Source organism: Pristiophorus japonicus, chromosome 8 (assembly GCF_044704955.1).
Source record: "Pristiophorus japonicus isolate sPriJap1 chromosome 8, sPriJap1.hap1, whole genome shotgun sequence".
Taxonomy (NCBI): Eukaryota; Metazoa; Chordata; class Chondrichthyes; family Pristiophoridae; genus Pristiophorus; species Pristiophorus japonicus.
The window spans coordinates 83,320,487-83,339,450 of record NC_091984.1 but is presented as its reverse complement, the minus strand read 5'-3'; the positions used below and the strand labels follow the sequence as shown (position 1 = coordinate 83,339,450).

At 43.4% G+C, this 18,964-nt stretch overlaps 1 protein-coding gene across 1 annotated transcript in view; it reads right to left on the bottom strand.

Annotated features, from left to right (window-relative positions):
- The window catches only part of lrrc40 (leucine rich repeat containing 40), a 104,301-nt gene that overhangs the window by 20,725 nt on the left and 64,612 nt on the right, over nucleotides 1-18,964 (bottom strand). Inside the window, exons 11-13 of the mRNA XM_070886985.1 lie at nucleotides 14,926-15,033; nucleotides 11,171-11,281; nucleotides 7,111-7,188 (exon numbers count right to left, since the gene is read on the bottom strand). Of these exons, the coding sequence (XP_070743086.1) occupies nucleotides 7,111-7,188; nucleotides 11,171-11,281; nucleotides 14,926-15,033 (297 nt within the window). The remainder of the gene's footprint in view (nucleotides 1-7,110; nucleotides 7,189-11,170; nucleotides 11,282-14,925; nucleotides 15,034-18,964) is intronic.

Below are 18,964 nucleotides of genomic sequence, written 5' to 3'. Positions count from 1 at the left end.
ACCCATCAGCCTTCTTTTTTCAGAGAGAAGAGAGACTCAGCCTGTTCATCCTTTTCTGATGAAATTCGAAGGTATACCTTAGTATCATCCTTGTAAATCTTCTCTGCACCCTCTCCAGTGCCTCAGTATCTTTTTTATAATATGGCAACCAGAGTTGTACACAGTACTCCAAGTGTGGTCTAACCAAGGTTCGATACAAGTTTAGCATAACGTCACAATTTTTCAATTCTATCCCTCTAGAAATAAACCAGAGTGCTTGATTTGCTTTTTTAAAAAAAAAAACGGCCTTGGTCTCGGTCCCAAGGCTTCCGGATTCAGACGCTATACCTGTACCTCATATTTATCTGTGTTGAACTTCATTTGGCAATTATATGCCAATTCTGCAAGTTTATTAATGTCCTGTCACTACTTTTAATGATTTGTGTATTTGTACCCCGATCCCTTTGCTCCTCTACCCCAACTAGACTTGCACCCTCCAAGTAATAAGTGATCTCCCTATTCATCCTGCCAAAATGTAATACAGGTACAGTGTTAAGAATCCGGAGTTCCGGAATCCGTACTGTTCTGGAATCCAGACACCGAGACGATCTGTGGCGGGGTCATCTAGAAAATGTTCCAGAATCTGGATCCCCGCCTCGGGCCACCGCCGACCACCCCACCCCCCAACCACTGCTACTCGGTCGCCCGACCCCCCCACTCCCCTACCTGCCTACCTTGGCCCAGGCGTTTCTGGACTTGAGTGCCGGAAAGACGTTCCAAAGTCCGAAAATACACAGAATCCGGAGCGGTCTAGGTCCCGAGGCTTCCAGATTCAGACGCTATACCTGTACCTCATATTTATCTGTGTTGAACTTCATTTGCCATTTATATGCCAATTCTGCAAGTTTATTAATGTCCTCCTAAGTATTGACCATCCCCCCAATTTGGTGTCATCCACAAATTTAGAAATTATTTTTTTGATTCAAGTCCAAATTGTTAATATATAAATTGTAAACAACAGTGGTTCCAGCACTGATCCTTGTGCAACACTGCTACTCAATGTCGGGCGCTCCACTTCCTTTCGAGGGCGGGACCGGGGCGGTATGCGCGCAAATTTTCCTGGCACAAGCACAGTATCCTCCCCTTCCATTAAAGGGAAGGGCACGCTGTGAGCTCTGCAATGGGACAAGGGGCCTCCAGTACGGCACTGGGGTTGCGGCGTGCATTGGCCGCAGCCCGGCACAAAAACAGAGTGCAGGGCTGGATGATTGCAGCACAGACCCCAGGAAATGGGCAACGAACAGCCAGCAAAGCAAAAAAAAAGGTGCTGTGCACCGCCCCGCAAGTGGAGTGCAGCCCGGTTCATGACCCACGAGGCTGGTGCTGATAACGTCTCCGGCGGCCTCACCAGGCATTATCTAATTTCCGCTGCGGGGCGAAAATGGGTCGGTGCGCACGGTGATGACGTCATCATTGCCAGCACAGCGGTCCGGGACGCTGCAGGTTTGCACCTCCGCTAACTCCCGCGTAATTACATGGGAGCTGGTAACGCTCCCTCCACCCCGGACGAGAAAATGTTTACACCCAGTTAGCGCCCCCAGCGCAAATGGTGCGAATTTCTCCCCTGCAGTCTCTGACCTTATTCATTCAATTATTATGTGGTACCTTATCGAGGGCCTTTTGAAAATCTAGGTACATTACATCTATTCCATTGCCCTTGTCTACTTTCTGTTACCTCTTCAAAAAATTCAATGAGGTTGGTCAAGCAAGACTTTCCCTTTTGAAATTCATACTGACTATTCATTATTATATGTTTTGTTTCTAAATGTTTGTCTATTTTCCCCTTTAGTAGGGATTCCATTATTTTTCCTACCACTCATGTCAAGCTGACTGGTCTATAGTTCCATGGACATGTTAAATATTCCCTTCTTAAATATTAGGTATATGTTAGCAATCAGTCAGTCCTCTGGCAGTACACCTTTTTCCAACGAATTATTAAATATGTGTAATAATGCCTCTGCTATCTGTTCTAGATTCTTTTAAAATGCACAGGTGTAGTCCGTCCGGACCAGGGTTTTTTTTTCCTCTTTGAGTTTGATTAGTTTATTTAATACAGCTTCTTTTTTTTATTTTAAATGCAGTTATTTAATTACTAATCTCATAGTCCAATGTCATGTCCACCTGTTCTATCTCCCTGGTAAATGCTGAAGCAAAGTAATGATTTAATATTTCTGCCATCTTTCTATCGCTGCCTGTGGTATTATCCTGCCCATCCCTTAGTGGCCCTATTTCCATCATGACCTTCCTTTTTTTATATTTATGTGCCTGTAAAATATTTTAATATTTTGTTTTATGTTCCTTGATAATTTAATTTTATAGTTCCTCTTTGCTTTCCTAATTGCTTTTTTGACCTCTTCTAATCTTTTTGTATTCTCCCTTATGTTCTCCTCTGCTGCCATATACTTTATGTATGCTTCTTTCCTTAGCCTCAATTTTTCTCTTATGGCTTTATTCATCCATGGTGTCCCATTAGTGTTTTGTCTACGCTTGTATGAGTGGCTGTTAATTTTTTTCCTGGATTTTTGTTTCTAAAAGCTTCCCCACCACCTAGGTCAAACTGACTGGCCTGTAATTGCCAGGTTCATCAGTTTTTTGAACAAGGGTGTAACATTTTCAATCCTTCAGTCCTTTCGCACCACCCCTGTATCTAAGGAGCTTTGGAAGATTGTGGCCAGCACCTCCGCAATTTCTACCCTTACTTGCCTCGGTAACCTAGGATGCATCTATTTTTATTTCATCCAGTATCCCTGCGCCTCCTTGTTTACCATAGTTTTGGCAACATCCTCTTCCTTTGTAAATGCAAAATACTCATTTAATACCTTAGCCATGCCTTCTGCCTCCACCAATAGTTCTCCATTTTGGTTCCTAAACAGCCCCGCTGCTCCTGTGACAACTCTTTTACTGATAACTTGCGTATAGAAAACCTTTGGATTCCCCGTTATGTTAGCCACCAATCTATTTTCGTATTGTCTCTTTGCCCTCTTGATTCCTTTTTCACTTCCCCTCTGTACTTTTTATATTCAGCCTGATTCTCCCCCTTTTATTATCAAGCTGACATCTGTCATACGTTCTCTTTTTCTGCTTCATCCTACTCTCCCAACTCCTTTGTCATCCAGGGAGTGCTGGCTTTGGTTGCCCTCCCTTTCCCCCTTGTAAGAATGTATCTAGATATACCCGAAACATCTCCTCTTTAAAGGCCGCCCATTGCTCCACTACATTTTTGCCTGCCAGTTTTTGATTCCAATTTACCCGGGCTAAATCCCTCCTCAATTCGCTGAAATTAGCCCTCCTCCAGTTAAGTATTTTTATTCTAGATTGCTCCTTGTCCTTCTCCATAATTAATCTAAACATTACAATACTATGATCACTATTCCCAAAATGCTCTTCAACTATGGCATTCTCCACTTGACCCACTTCATTCCCCAGGACTAGATTCAGCACTGCCTTCTTCCTCGTTGTGCAGAAAACATACTGATCAAGAAAATTCTCCTGAACACATTTCAGAAATTCCTTCCTCCCATTCAATATTGGGGTAGTTAAAGTATCCTATTATCAATGTTCTATCGTTCTTGTGCCGCTCAGTAATTTCTTTGCAAATCTGCTTCTCTATCTCCTTCCCACTATTTGGTGGCCTATAAAATACACCAAGTAGCATAATAGTTCCTTTATTGCTTCTCATCACAAGGACTCTGGATTGTATATCTAGAACAATGAGAAATTCCCAAGTGACCACAAAACATGTAGATTGATACAGCAAAAATAAAACAAGTATTCTCTGCATCTTTCTATTCATCACCTGCAGGTATCTGTTCTAAAGTTAATGAGACAACTCAAAAATTACGATAACATAGAATAACAATGCTATCGGTTAATATTGTTTGGGAGGGGGCGTTAGGAAGAGGAGGGGGAAAAAAAGCAAACTGGATGAGGAGAGAGAGAGGAAATACATTTCTCTATATGGTGGAGCCCTAGCAGTGTGGCTCGGACTCAGGAGCTTCATCACCACCTTTGTGATTAGTGGGTCTGAATTTATCAGACCACTTGCAGTTTGGATTTTCAGCTTGGCTTTGAGTGTCAATCCTTCCCCCACTTCCTTCACCCCACTATTGCTGGCCGTGTTTTCAGCCATCTATGCCTGAAGCTATGAAATTCCCTCAATAACCTCTCCGCCTCTCTCCTCCTTTCAGACACTCCCTTAAAGCAACCTATTTGACCAAGCCTTTCCAAATGTCTCCTTTGGCTCTGTGTCACTCTTTGCCTGATTACACTCCTGTGACACCTTGGGACATTTTACTACCGTTAAGACTCTCTATAAATTCAAGTATAGTTGTTGTTGCCCTCACCACCACCTTTCATTCCCTATTAAAACCATTACTCTCTCTCACCCTGGCCACTGCCCCTGGTATGCCCCTAATCTTCACTCCTTTAAGTCCAAAGGATGTAGACATTTACAGATATGGCGGACAATGGTTTAGCCATTCACTGACAGAACTGGCATTAAGATTATCAGGTCCTGCTCTCGTCTGCCAAAATTGCTCACTATTCCAGGATCATTCTGGAATTCAAAGATAACCCTGGCTTCTTTTCTCGACTGCTAACTGTCTTCTTAAACCCCTCTCTCCTGTCTCCTTCACCCTCACCTCCAATAACAAGTGCAAGGCGCTCATGGACTTCTTCATCCTTAAGATTGAGACCATCCGATCAGCTGCATCTGCCACTTCCCTTATATCCCCTAATCCACCGGGCCAAACTTCCTCTAGGGTGCCCCCTTCCCCTAGCCCTGAACTCACATCTTTCTCCAGTTTCTCTCCGATCTCCCCTCATGACCTCTCCGTATTCATATTGACCATGAAACGCACTTGCTGCTCCCTCGATCCAATTCCCATTAAACTGTTGACCACCCAACTTACTTTTCTGGCTCCCATGTTAGCTGATATTGTTAAAATTTCTTTTGCAAGTACTGTCCCCCTCTCCTTCAAATCTACTGTCATCACCCCCTCAAAAAGACAACCCTTGACACCTCTATCCTTGCAAACTACTGCCCCATCTCCAACCTCCCTTTTCTCTCCAATGTCCTTGAACATGTTGTCGCCTCCCAAATGTGTGGACATCTTTCCCGCAACTCCATGTTTGAATCCCTTCAATCAGGTTTCCACCCCTGCCACAGTACTGAACCGGCTCTCATCAAAGTCACGAATTACATCCTTTGTGACTGTGATGCAGGTAAACTATCCTTCCTCGTCTTTCTCGACCTGTCTGCAGCCTTTGACACGGCTGACCACTCCATCCTCTGACCAGTCCATCCTCCTCCAATGCCTCGCCACTGTCGTCCAGCTGGATGGGACTGCACTTGCCTGGTTCCATTCTTGAATATCTAATCTGGACTATTCCAACACACTCCTGGCCGGCCTCCTACGCTCTACCCTACATAAACTGGAGGTCATCCAAAACTCGTCTGTCCGTGTCCTAACTCGCACCAAGTCCCATTCACCCATCACCCCTGTGCTCGGTGACCTACATTGGCTCGATTTTAAAATTCTCATCCTCGTTTTCAAATCCTCTGTGGCCTCACTGCTCCCCATCTTTGTAATCCCCTCCAGCCCCACAACCTTCTGAAGTATCTACGCTCCTCTAATTCTGGCCACTTGAGCATCCCTGATTTTAACTGCTCCACCATTGGCCGTGCCCTCAGCTGTCTATGTCCTAAGCTCTGGATTTCCCTCCCTAAATCTCTCCACCGCTCGTTCCTCCTTTAAGACACTGCTTAAAACCTACCTCTTTGACCAAGTTGGCCTGATTTCCTCTTATGTAGCTCGGTGTCAAATTTTGTTTTATAATACTCCTGTGAAGTGCCTTGGGACATTTTACTATGTTAACGGCGCTATATAAATACAAGCTGTTGTTGTTGTCATTTGCATGAAGACCAAATGCTGTTATCTGGACTTTGCATCTCATAATACTCCTGTGAAGCACCTTAGGACGTTTCACTACGTTAAAGGCGCTATATAAATACAAGATTGTTGTTGTTGTACACATGTATACAACATTGTACTAATTAAAGATGTTCTGTTTATGCTGCTTTTCTTAGCAGGACTGTTAGAAATCATGTTATATGTTGCATGTGTACAGAAACAAATTCAAACCCAGCACCCCGGAAATGAAAGGACATTATTTACAACAGAGTGACTATTTGCACTGCGTGTGGGTGGGGGGTGGTGGGGGAGGAAGAAAGAGAAGAAAGATAAAAGGGGGGGGGGGGGGGGAAGGGGGGAGAGAGAGAGAAAGAGAGAGAGAGAGAGAGAAAGATAGGGGAGAGAGAGATGGGGTGAGCGAAAGAGTAGGGGTGAAGAGAATCAGACGGGGGGGGAAGAGAGAGAGGGGAAGCGTGATGGGGGAAATCGGAGGAGAGAGGGGGAATTCAGGGAAAACGGATCATGTTCTTCCCAACCCCCTCGACACCCACACCAGATTTCTCAGAAAGCTCGGTGCGTGTGTTACAAGGGTCATCATTAGAGTGGATGAAATCTGGAAGTCATGACACTGTCACTATTCACTTCATACCCAATCAATCTGTTAACAATCGGTGACCCACACACAATGGGGTATGGTCAGGAACTTGGGTTGAGGGTGTCAGAAACTTGGGCTGGGGGAGGCATGAACCTGGGCTGGGATGGGGGTCAGGAACTTGGGCTGTAGGAGGCATGAATTTGGACTGGGATGCGGTCAAGAACTTGGGCTGGGGTGAGGAACTTCGGGTGGGGGGAGACTTTTGCTGGGTTGGGGAGCTCTATCCTTACTGGATTCTGAAGTCAGAATGGCTCAAATTACCTTTTGCAAAGTCATTCAGAACTTGGGCTAGGCGGTTCCAATTACACATTCCAGAGAAACTTCTGGATATGACTTATCTTCCAAGGGGACCAATCAGCAATCAGGTCATGTGATAATGGCGAGCCAATCAGAGCATTTTTACAGTGCAAATAACTACATCCTATTTGTAACCCACCAAAGAATAACATTTGATTATTTTCTTATGAAGATAATGACATTTCATTTTCTAAGTAAAACACTAACCTGTTAAAAGAAAGGATTACAGTTTGCAATCTCTGAAGTCTTTTCATTTCCATAGGCAATGAAGTCAAAAGATTATTTCTTCAGAGCAAAAGAAAAATTATTATGGTAAAGTGACAGAAAACCATCATATATTTGCAAAAAAAAAGCACTATCAGTTTTTAAAAGTTTGATTTTCACACTTTACTGACTAAATCTTCAGAATCCTACCTCAAGGAAGTCAGGAATATCTTACCAGTCACTTTCTCACAAAACTGTGAGCAGAAAATTCCTCTTTAAGGACAAGATAAGGCATGACACAAAAAACAGGTTTTGTTTAAAAAAACCTTAATCATAGAATATTTGCCCATGTTTAATTTATAGTTTCATAAAGTACTGAATTGTTGCACCTTGTACTATTAAAATTATGTTTCAGTATCTAATTTTCATAGCTGTGGTGTCGTTTTAGCCTATTTTGATTAGTGAGGGTAGGCTTCCTGCTTGTTAAAGGTATTTTTCTTGCTTAACTCTCTGTGCCACACACAATCTGTGGCCTATGACCTGGTCCTGCCTTCTGCCAATTTTGCCATTAGACAAAGCTGGGAGATGCACAATATGGCATAGGGATGGTTCTTCCTCCATTTTTTCTTCCCTCAAAATGTTGAATCATTGTGGGTGGAGATTAGAGATAGTAAGGGGAAAAAGTCACTGGTGGGCCCCCAAATAATAACTTCACGGTGGGGCGGGCAATAATCAAGGGAATAATGGAGGCATGTGAAAAAGGAACGGCAGTAATCAAGGGGGATTTTAACCTACATATCGATTGGTCAAATCAAATCGCACGGGGTAGCCTTGAGGAGGAATTCTTAGAATGCATACGGGATTGTTTCTTAGAACAGTATGTTACAGAACCTACAAGGGAGCAAGCTATCTTAGATCTGGTCCTGTGTAATGAGACAGAAATAATAAACAATCTCCTAGTAAAAGATCCTCTCGGAATGAGTGATCACAGTATGGTTGAATCTGTAATACAGATTGAGGGTGAGGAAGTAGTGTCTCAAACGAGCGTACTATGCTTAAACAAAGGGGACTACAGTGGGATGAGGGCAGAGTTGGCTAAAGTAGACTGGGAACACAGACTAAACGGTGGCATAATTGAGGAACAGTGGAGGACTTTTAAGGAGCTCTTTCATAGTTCTCAACAAAAATATATTCCAGTGAAAAAGAGCGGTAAGAGAAGGGATAACCAGCCGTGGATAACCAAGGAAATAAAGGAGAGTATCAAATTAAAAACCAATGCGTATAAGGTGGCCAAGGTTAGTGGGAAGCTGGAAGATTGGGAAAATTTTAGACGACAGCAAAGAATGACGAAGAAAGCAATAAAGAAAGGAAAGATACATTACGAAGGTAAACTTGCGCAAAACATAAAAACAAATAGTAAAAGCTTTTACAGCTTTATAAAACGGAAAAGAGTGACTAAAGTAAATGTTGGTCCCTTAGAAGATGAGAAGGGGGATTTAATAATGGGAAATGTGGAAATGGCTGAGACCTTAAACAATTATTTTGCTTCGGTCTTCACAATGGAAGACACAAAAACCATGCCAAAAATTGCTGGTCACGGGAATGTGGGAAGGGAGCACCTTGAGATAATCACTATCACTAAGGGGGTAGTGCTGGACAAGCTAATGGGACTCAAGGTAAACAAGTCCCCTGGTCCGGATGAAATGCATCCCAGGTATTAAAAGAGATGGCGAAAGTTATAGTAGATGCATTCGTTATAATCTACCAAAATTCTCTGGACTCTGGCGAAGTACCAGCGGATTGGAAAGTAGCTAATGTAACACCTCTGTTTAAAAAAGGGGGCAGACAAAAGGCAGGTAACTATAGGCCGGTTAGTTTAACATCTGTAGTGGGGAAAATGCTTGAAGCTATCATTAAGGAAGAAATAGCGGGACATCTAGATAGGAATAGTGCAATCAAGCAGACGCAACATGGATTCATGAAGGGGAAATCATGTTTAACTAATTTACTCGGATTCTTTGAGGATATAACGAGCATGGTGGATAGAGGTGTACCGATAGATGTGGTGTATTTAGATTTCCAAAAGGCATTCGATAAGGTGCCACACAAAAGGTTACTGTAGAAGATAAAGGTACGTGGAGTCAGAGGAAATATATCAGCATGGATAGAGAATTGACTGGCTAACAGAAAGCAGAGAGTCGGGATAAATGGATCCTTTTCGGGTTGGAAATCGGTGGTTAGTGGTGTGCCACAGGGATCGGTGCTGGGACCACAACTGTTTACAATATACATAGATGACCTGGAAGAGGGGACAGAGTGTAGTGTAACAAAATTTGCAGATGACACAAAGATTAGTGGGAAAGCGGGTTGTGTGGAGGACACAGAGGCGCTGCAAAGAGATTTAGATTGGTTAAGCGAATGGGCTAATTTTGGCAGATGGAATACAATGTCGGAAAATGTGAGATCATCCACCTTGGAAAAAAAAACAGTAAAAGGGATTATTTGAATGGGGAGAAATTACAACATGCTGCGGTGCAGAGGGACCTAGGGGTCCTTGTGCATGAATCCCAAAAAGTTAGTTTGCAGGTGAAGCAGGTAATCAGGAAGGCGAATGGAATGTTGGCCTTCATTGCGAGAGGGTGGAGTACAAAAGCAGGGAGGTCCTGCTGCAACTGTATAGGATATTGGTGAGGCCGCACCTGGAGTACTGCGTGCAGTTTTGGTCACCTTACTTAAGGAAGGATATACTAGCTTTGGCGGGGGTACAGAGACGATTCACTAGGCTGATTCCGGAGATGAGAGGGTTACCTTACGATGATAGATTGAGTAGACTGGGTCTTTACTCGTTGGAGTTCAGAAGGATGAGGGGTGATCTTATAGAAACATTTAAAATAATGAAAGGGATAGACAAGATAGAGGCAGAGAGGTTGTTTCCACTGGTCGGGGAGACTAGAACTAGGGGGCATAGCCTCAAAATACGGGGGAGCCAATTTAAAACCGAGTTGAGAAGGAATTTCTTCTCCTAGAGGTTTGTGAATCTGTGAAATTCTCTGCCCACGAAGCAGTTGAAACTAGCTCATTGAATGTATTCAAGTCACAGATAGATAGATTTTTAACCAATAAGGGAATTAAGGGTTACGGGGAGCGGGCGGGTAAGTGGAGCTAAGTCCACGGCCAGATCAGCCATGATCTTGTTGAATGGCGGAGCAGGCTCGAGGGGCTAGATGGCCTACTCCTGTTCCTAATTCTTATATTCTTATGTTCTTTATCAGTGCCTGGTCCCCAGTAAATAAAATGCTGCTCCACTGTAGTATGGCAGGAACTGACAACGTGGCAGATGGAGGGCCACACAAATACAAATTCAGGTCCATAAGACTATGATACATTTTATGCATAATTTCTGACAAAAATGGACTCTTCAGGTGAAGTAGAATAAACATAAACTTATTTTGAAAATACTGTGAACCAAAAAAGTGAAATCATGCAAAATTAAAAACGATACAGCTTTTTATTGCTAATGTCAAAGCAGAAAAGCCTGGTAGTTGAGCAATGAACTCTCAAATGAGGGATCAAAATTCATGCTTGGTCTTACTTCCTTCTGCCCCAAAGCTCCTTTGTTATTTACCGCTTCCAGCCCCTTGAAAGCGCCACTCTTAACTTGCTGCCTGGTTGCACACAAGAGTGGTATGGATGGAATCCCCTGAGATACAGCCCCACTGGGGAAGCACAAGCTTCCTCTTATCCCATTGCTGATATCAAGAATGTGGGCATAGACTAAATTCCAGAGTGTGGAATTTACACTTGGGATTCACCTACAATTAGTTTTATTTTTGTCATTCTTGGGGTGCTACGGTCGAGTCTGCCTCTTCTTTCGCTACTCTTGTCTGCTTCCTGCTCAATTTAAAATGTGACACTAGCACGTGTGGAGTTTTAGCCTCAGTACAGAGGGCAGCGAAGAAATAGAAAGCTCATTTTCAGTGAAAAGGATGGATTTATTTAGCCCCAAAAGTTACAAATTAAATGCTTACAAAAACACAAAACAATGTGCAAATAAACAGCATACCTAAGATCCAGATGTATAAGGCGCTCCAGTGTGCAAAGCTCTAAGGAAACAGAACTAAGCTTGTTGAAACCAAGATTTACATCAGTGACTGTGGCTTTAAGTTCTGCAATCCTGTACAATAACATAATATTTAATAAGACTATAGGCATCATCTCAATATCTTTATCGAAAGAACACAACATGCTTTGATTAGTTTTTTCACATTTAATCTTTGTAGCACTAAATGGAATCAATCCAATTTTTTTCCTTTGTCGCCCCACCAAAAACACTTGTAAATTTTAGATACAAACAGAAATTGCTGGAAATACTCAGCAGGTTGTCCAGGGTGGTTCAATGACGGTGTCATTCAAGTGGTGACATTAACTTTTAGATTCAGTACATCTTGGGCTGGTCATTATTAAGCTTTCAAACAAACCTGCTCATGGTTAGTTTACTCAAATATCTGGAACAGCTTTACTAATATTTATTGCCTCCTTTTTCTACAATTTTATCCTCTCTCCTTAAGGCTCCTATTGGGGGAATGTTCCAAGGGCACCGGATACCCTCTGGTTCCTTAACCAAGTTACCATTCTTAATATGTGGCCCATTATAGCAAGTAGGTTATCTGGCCATTGGTGATATCACAGTCAAGTCCAAATCTCTCCTGTCCTTAACACATGTGCACACGCATGCACTGGATAGTGATCAGGGGCAGGAAACAAGTCTGATTTTCCCCTTGCCTAACTCACAGGTGATGTAACCAATTGTAGCACCCCTACCTTGCGTGTTTGACGAATCTGTTCGAGTTTTTTGAGGTTTTAAATAGCAGAATAGATAAGGGGGAAACCAGTGGATGCGATGTATTTGGATTTTCAGAAGGCATTCGATAAAGTGCCACTCAAGACGTTATTGAACAAAATTAGGGCTCATGGGATTATACTAGCATGGATTGAGGATTGGGTAACGGACAGAAAAGAGAGAGTAGGAATAAACAGGTCATTTTCGGGTTGGCAGGCTGTAGCTAGTGAGGTTCCGCAAGACTCAGTGCTTGGGCCTCAACTATTCACATTCTATATCAATGATTTGAATGAGGGGACCAAGTTTGCTGATGATAGAGCTAGGTGGGAATATAAATTGTGAGGAGGATGCAAAGAGGCTTCACAGGGATATCAACAGGCTAAGTGAGTGAGCAAGAACATGGAAAATGGAATATAATGTGAAGTTATCCACTTTGGTAGGAAAAATAGAAAAGCAGGATTTTTTTTTAAATGCTGAGAGATTGGGAAATGTTAGTGTTCAGAGGGACCTGGATGTCCTTGTACACAAATCACAAAATTAACATGCAGCTTCAGCAAGCAATTAAGAAAGCAAATGGTATGTTGGCCTTTATTACGAGGATTTGAGTACAAAAGTTAAGACATTGTCCTGCAATTATATAGGGCCCTGGTGAGACCGCACCTGGAGTATAATATACACAGTTTTGGTCTCCTTACCCAAGGAAGGATATATTTGCCATAGAGGGAGTGCAACAAAAGTTCACCAGACTGATTCCTGGGATGGGGGGATTGTCCTATGAGGAGATTGTCCTATGAGGAGAGAATGAGTAGACTAGGCCTATAGTCGATAGAGTTTAGAAGAATAACAGATGATCTTATTGAAACAAACAAAATTCTTACAGGGCTTGACAAGGTAGATGCAGGGAGGATGTTTTTCCTGGCTGGGGTAGTCTAGGACCAGGGGTCACAGTCTCAGAATAAGTGGTCGGCCATTTAGGACTGAGATGAGGAGAAACTTCTTCACTCAGAGGGTGGTGAATCTTTGGAATTCTCTCTACCATTACATATCTGAACTTTGACCCATATATTTTTTTAAACTTCTATTTATAGAACTTTTAATGTAGAAAAAACTTCCCAAGGTGCTTCAAAGAGGCACAAGGAAATGAATACCAAGCCAAAGGAAGGAGACATTAGGATGGGTGACCAAAAAGCAAAGTTGTAGAGGTGGGTTTTAAGGAGTGTCTTAAAAAGAGAAGGGGGGAGGTGGAGAGACAAATTCCAGAACATGGGGCTGTACAAGACCAGAGTCAAAGGAGCTCAGAGATGTTGCAGAACTGGGAGGAGGTGACAGAGAAAAGGAGGAGCGAGGCTATGAAGAAATTTAAACACAATATTGAGAATTTTAAATTTGAGGTACTGGGAGGCCAGGAACCAATACAAGTCAACAAGGGCAATGCTGACGGTTGAGTGGGACTTGGTGTGAATTAGGATACAGGCAGCAGAACCTTTTGGATGAGCTGAAGTTTATGGAGAATGGAGGAGGAGAGGCTGTGAGGTGAGTATTAGAATATTTGCATCTGGAGTTGACAAATGTATAGAAGAGGGTTTCAGCAGCAGATGGGGCAGGGGCAGAGGTGCGTGATATTATGCAGGTGGAAGTAGGCGGTCTGTATGATAGAGATGCTTAGCTGTGGGTCTAATAGGACGCCAAGGTGCGAACAACGTGGTTCAGTCTGAGACAATGGCCAAGAAGGGGGTTGGAATCAGTGGCAAGGGTATGAAGTTTGTGGTGATGGCTGAAGATGATGGAATAGAATAGTCTTTCTTTAAAATAAAATGGAAAACTGAAGAACATTTATGCAGAACAAATTATTGCTGCAGTAACTTAAGATGCTCTTTTTATGTACATGTTAAGATTTAACTACCAAATTACTTAAGTCTACCATGGAATATAAATTTATGGAGATAGCAGGATCAATTGGAACATTTTCTGAGTTGCCAACAGCAGTAGCAACAGCAGTTTGCATTAATATAGCATCTTTAACATCAAAAAATATCTCAAGTGCTTCACCAAGGTGTGAAGAAAATAGTTGCCAAGCCAAAGATTATGAAGGGTGATTGGTCAAAGAGTGTCAAAGGAGTGTGGTGAAGAGACAGAGTAGTTTCAGTGGTGAATTCCGTAAAGTTGACCAGTCACAGGGAGGTGGGGAAGCACAGAATACAGATCCCGGGACATCCTCAAAGTACTGTCAGATCCCAAGACTCAATTCCAGCACTGCGCCTCTTTCCAGTGCTCCAAGATCCCGAGGCTGCTCCAATTCGTATTCTTGATAAGAATTAACAGAACATCCCTGTTCTTATAAAACCTCTGACTCACTATGAATAATATACTAGCTGATGTCCTGCGGCATTGAAGAGAGCAATACATACGAGGGAATGGCTCTCAACAAATATTAGTAGACAATTTAGTGATATGCTGGGGTTAGTTGCATTACTTTTACATTAACACAATAAGTTATAATTCTGATTCAGATCTGGATGGTAAAATGGAAGAAAATTTGAAATGGAAATTTTATTTATGAAAAATTGATGTGTTTTGTAAGATGCACGCAGCACTCAAATGGATAGTACTAGATTGCAGCAAAAAACATTTCCAGTCAGAAGTTCTGATTCACCTAAATTTAGCACAATGTTCCAAAATTTGGATTTTTCATTTGCCCTTTGAAGCAAAACCTGATTATCAGCAATGATAGATACTGAAAGGATACATCATTTTCTTTTCACTCGTCAATCAGTTTAACCCATTAAAAATAATTTGCTTCATTAAATGCCCCTTTCAGTAGTGAAAAGCATACTTTTAAATCTGATTTCTTTGTATTTAATGTCCAAAAACTATTCAAACCCTCGACTAAGCTCAGCATAAAAGCTTTTTAAACTTTGCTGACCTACCTTTTTCTACCACAAAAACAAAATCATATTGCTCAAGCATAGGAGACGTACCTAGAAGGTACTTCAGTGAACAAGTTCTTACTGAAGTTTACACTAGTGATGAGAGTTCTATCAGAGACATCAAATACTTCATCAGGAACAACTGTGGCTTTCTTGTCACTAGACCAAGAGGAAGCAAAAACAAAGACGTTTAATTTATTTCTTAATTTAAGTCAAGTGAGGAAAAATGTTAAACCTAATTACTGATAAAATATACTTTAAAGTAATTATATACAATGTGTCGAGCCTCGCTCAGGCCAATATCTCCAGCATCGATGCACTAACCGCGCTCGATCAGCTTCGCTGGACAGGCCACATCGCCCGCATGCCTGACACGAGACTCCCAAAACAAGCGCTCTACTCGGAGCTCCAACATAGCAATGAAGCCCCAGGTGGGCAGAGGAAACGCTTCAAGGACACCCTCAAAATCTCCTCGAAAAAAATGTAACATCCCCACCGACACCTGGGAATCACTGGCCCAAGACCGCCCAAAGTGGAGGAAAAGCATCTGGGAAGGCGCTGAACACCTCGAATCTCTTTGCCGACAGCAAGCTGAAGCCAAGCATCGACAGCGGAAGGAGCACATGGCAACCCCAGCACTCCACCCACCTGTTCCTTCAACCATCGCTTGCCCCACCTATGACTGTAGGTCCCGCATTTGACTCTTCAGTCACCTGAAAACTCATTTCTAATGTTGAAGCAAGTCATCCTCGACTCCGAGGGACTGCCTATGATGATGATGTCAAGCTTATGTCCATGATTATTTAGCTAAAAAAATAAAAGCTTTCTAATGCTCGAGCCAAACTATTGAACCACACCTGTAATTTATGTTCTCAAATACCAGGGAGATTTGCTAATAAAGATTACGGGTGCAAAGTGGCTGTATAATTCATAGAAGACTAGAGAGCTCACTGAAGATGAGAGATCCCCTCCAAAAGGCCATCTCACACCATTTTGAGTTGCATCAAGTGCAGTACAACCTCTGCTCTTTAAGGGCTCAATTTTCCCCAGTGATTTGCACTGTCTTTTTTGGAGTAGGCTGTTTTTTTTTGGCGTATTGAGTTAAATTTTTGGCGTTTTTTTTCAAACTTTCCCCCCCGCGATCTGCGCCGGAGTAACGGACTTTTTTTTTCACCTCAAAGGGGCTTTCCCTCATGCCAGCGCCGGTTTTTTCAATTGTTCGCAGTTTGGCCAACATTTTTCTCCATTACGTTGGCGTATCTGGTCACTCCCAAAAAACCTTCGGGTGAGTTAAGAAATCAGCGCACATTCACAAATCTGCACTGAAAAGATGCCATTGTTTTTAAATCGAAGATTTTGGAGGGAGTCAAGAACACTGTCAAAATCAATAATAAAGTTCAACTTGTTTTTTACCTGTCAACATAGAAGTGTAAATTTGATGGATTTCACAAATTCTCTCTTTTTTAAAACTCACTCACACCACCACCGAATGCCTTGAAGAACTGGAAAGTTGTAGGTTTGGCCGGCAGAATCGGCCTCGCGTCTGGATACAGCGGCTCGGGGTTCGGATACAAAACAAGCCGTGGGGATCGTGGAAGAGAGGAGGGAGAGAAAGGCGATCTTACGTCTTGCAGCCCGGGGAGAGAGAGATATAACCGATCTTATGGTTTGTAGCCCAGGGAGGGAGAGAGATAGCCAATCTTGTAGCCTGGGGAGGGAGCGGGAGAGGCGATCTTATGGCTTGTAGCCCGGGGAAGAAGAGCTCAAGGGAGTGGGGGAAAGAGAGGAGAGGTCACAAGACCTGTGCGTGCGGTCCATCCATACAGACCTTGGGGAGAGAGAGAACTGCGAACCTGTGCTGCCTGCTTTCCTGCCGTTTTGAGCTTCTTTGAAAGTTTAACTTTAATTATGGGGGCAATATTGACAATGCCATATCTTGTGCGAGCCTTCTGTATCATGGTGCTACTTGGGAGAAAATTGATTAGAGCTCATCACATCAGGGACATCAAAGCCCCTATGGTGCTGGGCAAGAGGCCTTACCCACCTCGGGTATATCGAGACAGGCGTTTGTACCCGCACCTGAGTGATGCAGACTGCGTCAGAAGGCTGTGTTTCCGCAAAGAAGTTGTCCGTGAGATCTGTGAGTTGGTGAAACCAGATCTGCAGCCGAGAAGCGTCAGGAGGACTGCTTTGTCAGTTGAAGTGAAGGTTACAGCTGCGCTTTCATTCTATGCCCCCGGATCGTTTCAAGCTACAACTGGGGATGTGTGCGCCATCTCTCAGCATGCAACACGTCTCCATTCGCCAGGTCATGGCTGCACTGTATGCGCGGAGGAATGTCTTCATCAAGTTCCTCATGATCGTCCAAGCAATTCATGATAGGGTTGTGGGCTTCTCAAGGATTGCTGACTTCCCAAAGGTACAGGGCTGCACTGATTGTACCCACATCACCTTGCGAGTATCTTTGCAGGATTCCGAGGTGTACTGGAATAGAAAAGGCTTCCACTCCATTAATGTGTAGCTTGTGTGTGACGACATACATCGCATCATGTCAAGTCGATGCAAGATACCCTGGCAGCACCCATGATGCGTTCATCCTCTGCGACAGCGTTATATCTGCCATGTTTCAGCAGCAACCAGAAGGGCAGAACTGGCTACTGGGAGACAAAGGGTACAGCCTCTCCACTTGGCTCATCATGACGCCGCTACGCGTAACTCGGACGGAAGCTGACTGTCAATACAACATGTTGCACATTGCAACGCGTAGCATCATTGAGAGGACCATTGGCACATTGAAACAGCGTTTCCGATGCCTAGACATAGAAACGAAGAAAATAGGTGCAGGAGTCGGCCATTCGGCCCTTCGAGCCTGCACCACCATTCAATAAGATCATGGCTGATCATTCCTTCAGTACCTCTTTCCTGCTTTCTCTTCATATCCCTTTAGCCGTAAGGACCATATCCAACTCCCTCTTGAATATATCCAATGAACTGGCACCAACAACTCTCTGCGGCAGGGAATTCCACAGGTTAACAACTCTGAGTGAAGAAGTTTCTCCTCATCTCAGTCCTAAATGGCCTGCCTCTTATCCTAAGACTGTGTCCCCTGGTTCTGGACTTCCCCAACATCGGGAACATTCTTCCCGCATCTAACCTGTCCAGCCCCGTCGGAATCTTTTATGTTTCTATGAGATCCCCTTTCATCCTTCTAAACTGGTATAAAGGCCCAGTTGATCCAGTCTCTCCTCGTAGGTCAGTCCAGCCATCCCTGGAGTCAGTCTGGTGAACCTTCGCTGCACTCCCTCAATAGCAAGAACATCCTTCCTCAGATTAGGAGACCAAAACTGAACACAATATTCCAGGTGAGGTCTCACCAAGGCCCTGTACAACTGCAGTACGACTTCCCTGCTCCTATACTCAAATCCCCTAGCTATGAAGACCAAAATACCATTTGCCTTCTTCACCGCCTGCTGTACCTGCATGTCAACTTTCAATGACTGATGCATCATGATACCCAGATCACGCTGCACATCCCCTTTTCCTAATCTGCCGCCATTCAGATAATATTCTGCCTTCGTGCTTTTACCCCCAAAGTAGATAACCTCACATTTATCCACATTATACTGCATCTGCCATACATTTGCCCACTCGCCTAACCTATCCAAGTCACCCTGCAGCCTCTTAAAAGTCCTCCTCACAGCTCACACCGCCACCCAGTTTAGTGTCATCTGCAAACTTGGAGATATTACACTCTATTCCATCCTCTAGATCATTAATATATTTTGTAAAGAGCTGGGGTCCCAGCACTGAGCCCTGCGGCACTCCACTAGTCATTGCCTGCCATTCTGAAAAGGCCCCGTTTATCCCAACTCTCTGCTCCCTGTCTGCCAACCAGTTCTCTATCCACGTCAGTACATTACCCCCAATACCATGTGCTTTGATTTCTGCACACCAATCTCGTGTGCGGGACCTTGTCAAAAGCCTTTTGAAAGTCCAAATACACATCCACTGGTTCTCCCTTGTCCACTCTACTAGTTACATCTTCAAAAAATTCCAGAAGATTTGTCAAGCATGATTTCCCTTTCATAAA